The sequence below is a fragment of the Arachis duranensis genome, chromosome 8, assembly GCF_000817695.3.
Source record: "Arachis duranensis cultivar V14167 chromosome 8, aradu.V14167.gnm2.J7QH, whole genome shotgun sequence".
Taxonomy (NCBI): Eukaryota; Viridiplantae; Streptophyta; class Magnoliopsida; order Fabales; family Fabaceae; genus Arachis; species Arachis duranensis.
The window spans coordinates 10,608,016-10,608,729 of NC_029779.3; the positions used below are offsets into that span (position 1 = coordinate 10,608,016).

General features: G+C 31.4%; 1 protein-coding gene across 1 annotated transcript in view; it reads left to right on the forward strand.

The window, feature by feature from the left end:
- LOC107460726 (aspartic proteinase Asp1) overlaps positions 1 to 714 on the forward strand; it is a 3,713-nt gene that overhangs the window by 2,689 nt on the left and 310 nt on the right. Inside the window, exons 5-7 of the mRNA XM_016079115.3 lie at positions 19 to 154; positions 254 to 421; positions 570 to 642. Coding sequence (XP_015934601.1) covers positions 19 to 154; positions 254 to 421; positions 570 to 642 — 377 coding nt within the window. The remainder of the gene's footprint in view (positions 1 to 18; positions 155 to 253; positions 422 to 569; positions 643 to 714) is intronic.

The window sequence follows — 714 nt, forward strand, 5'->3', positions numbered from 1 at the left end:
TTTTTTTTTTTGGTTCAGAGAACACTACAGGGCAGGTCCTGTAGTTTTATTGTTCAATGGGAAGCAAGCTGTTAATGGTCTTGAAGTGTGTTTTGACAGTGGAAGCACATACACATACCTCAATAAAAAAGCTTATAATGTTTTGTTTGGTCTGGTGAGAATGAAAATTCAGTGGTCCTTTTATTGTATCTGAAAATTGATGTGCCAAAAGTTAGTCATGCAATAACTAATTATTCTTTTTTATGTGTGTTAGATAAATAATGACTTAGGAAATAAGGTGCAGAGAGCTACTGAGGATACAACACTGGCAATATGTTGGAAGGGTCAAAATCTTTTTGGATATTTCAAAAACATAGTACTGAACTTCCCAAAAACAAAATCTCAGTTCGTACTAACACCACAATCTTATCTCATTGTCTCGGTGAGCATCTTTTAATACTGAATTTGATTGTAACATTATAAATGGAGCTAACTTGTAAAATGTTCATGCCAATTTTACCCTCTTAGTATATTCTTGGTAAGAAGAATAAATGAATTTGTGTAATTAACAAGTGGTCTTTTAATAACAGGAACGTCATAATACCTGCTTAGGGATTTTAGATGGCTCAATAGAAGAACTTGGAGATACTAACATAATTGGAGGTAATAAAATAATTACAAATATACTATTATGTTATGTACATATATACAATTATTTGCATATGGAAATTTTGA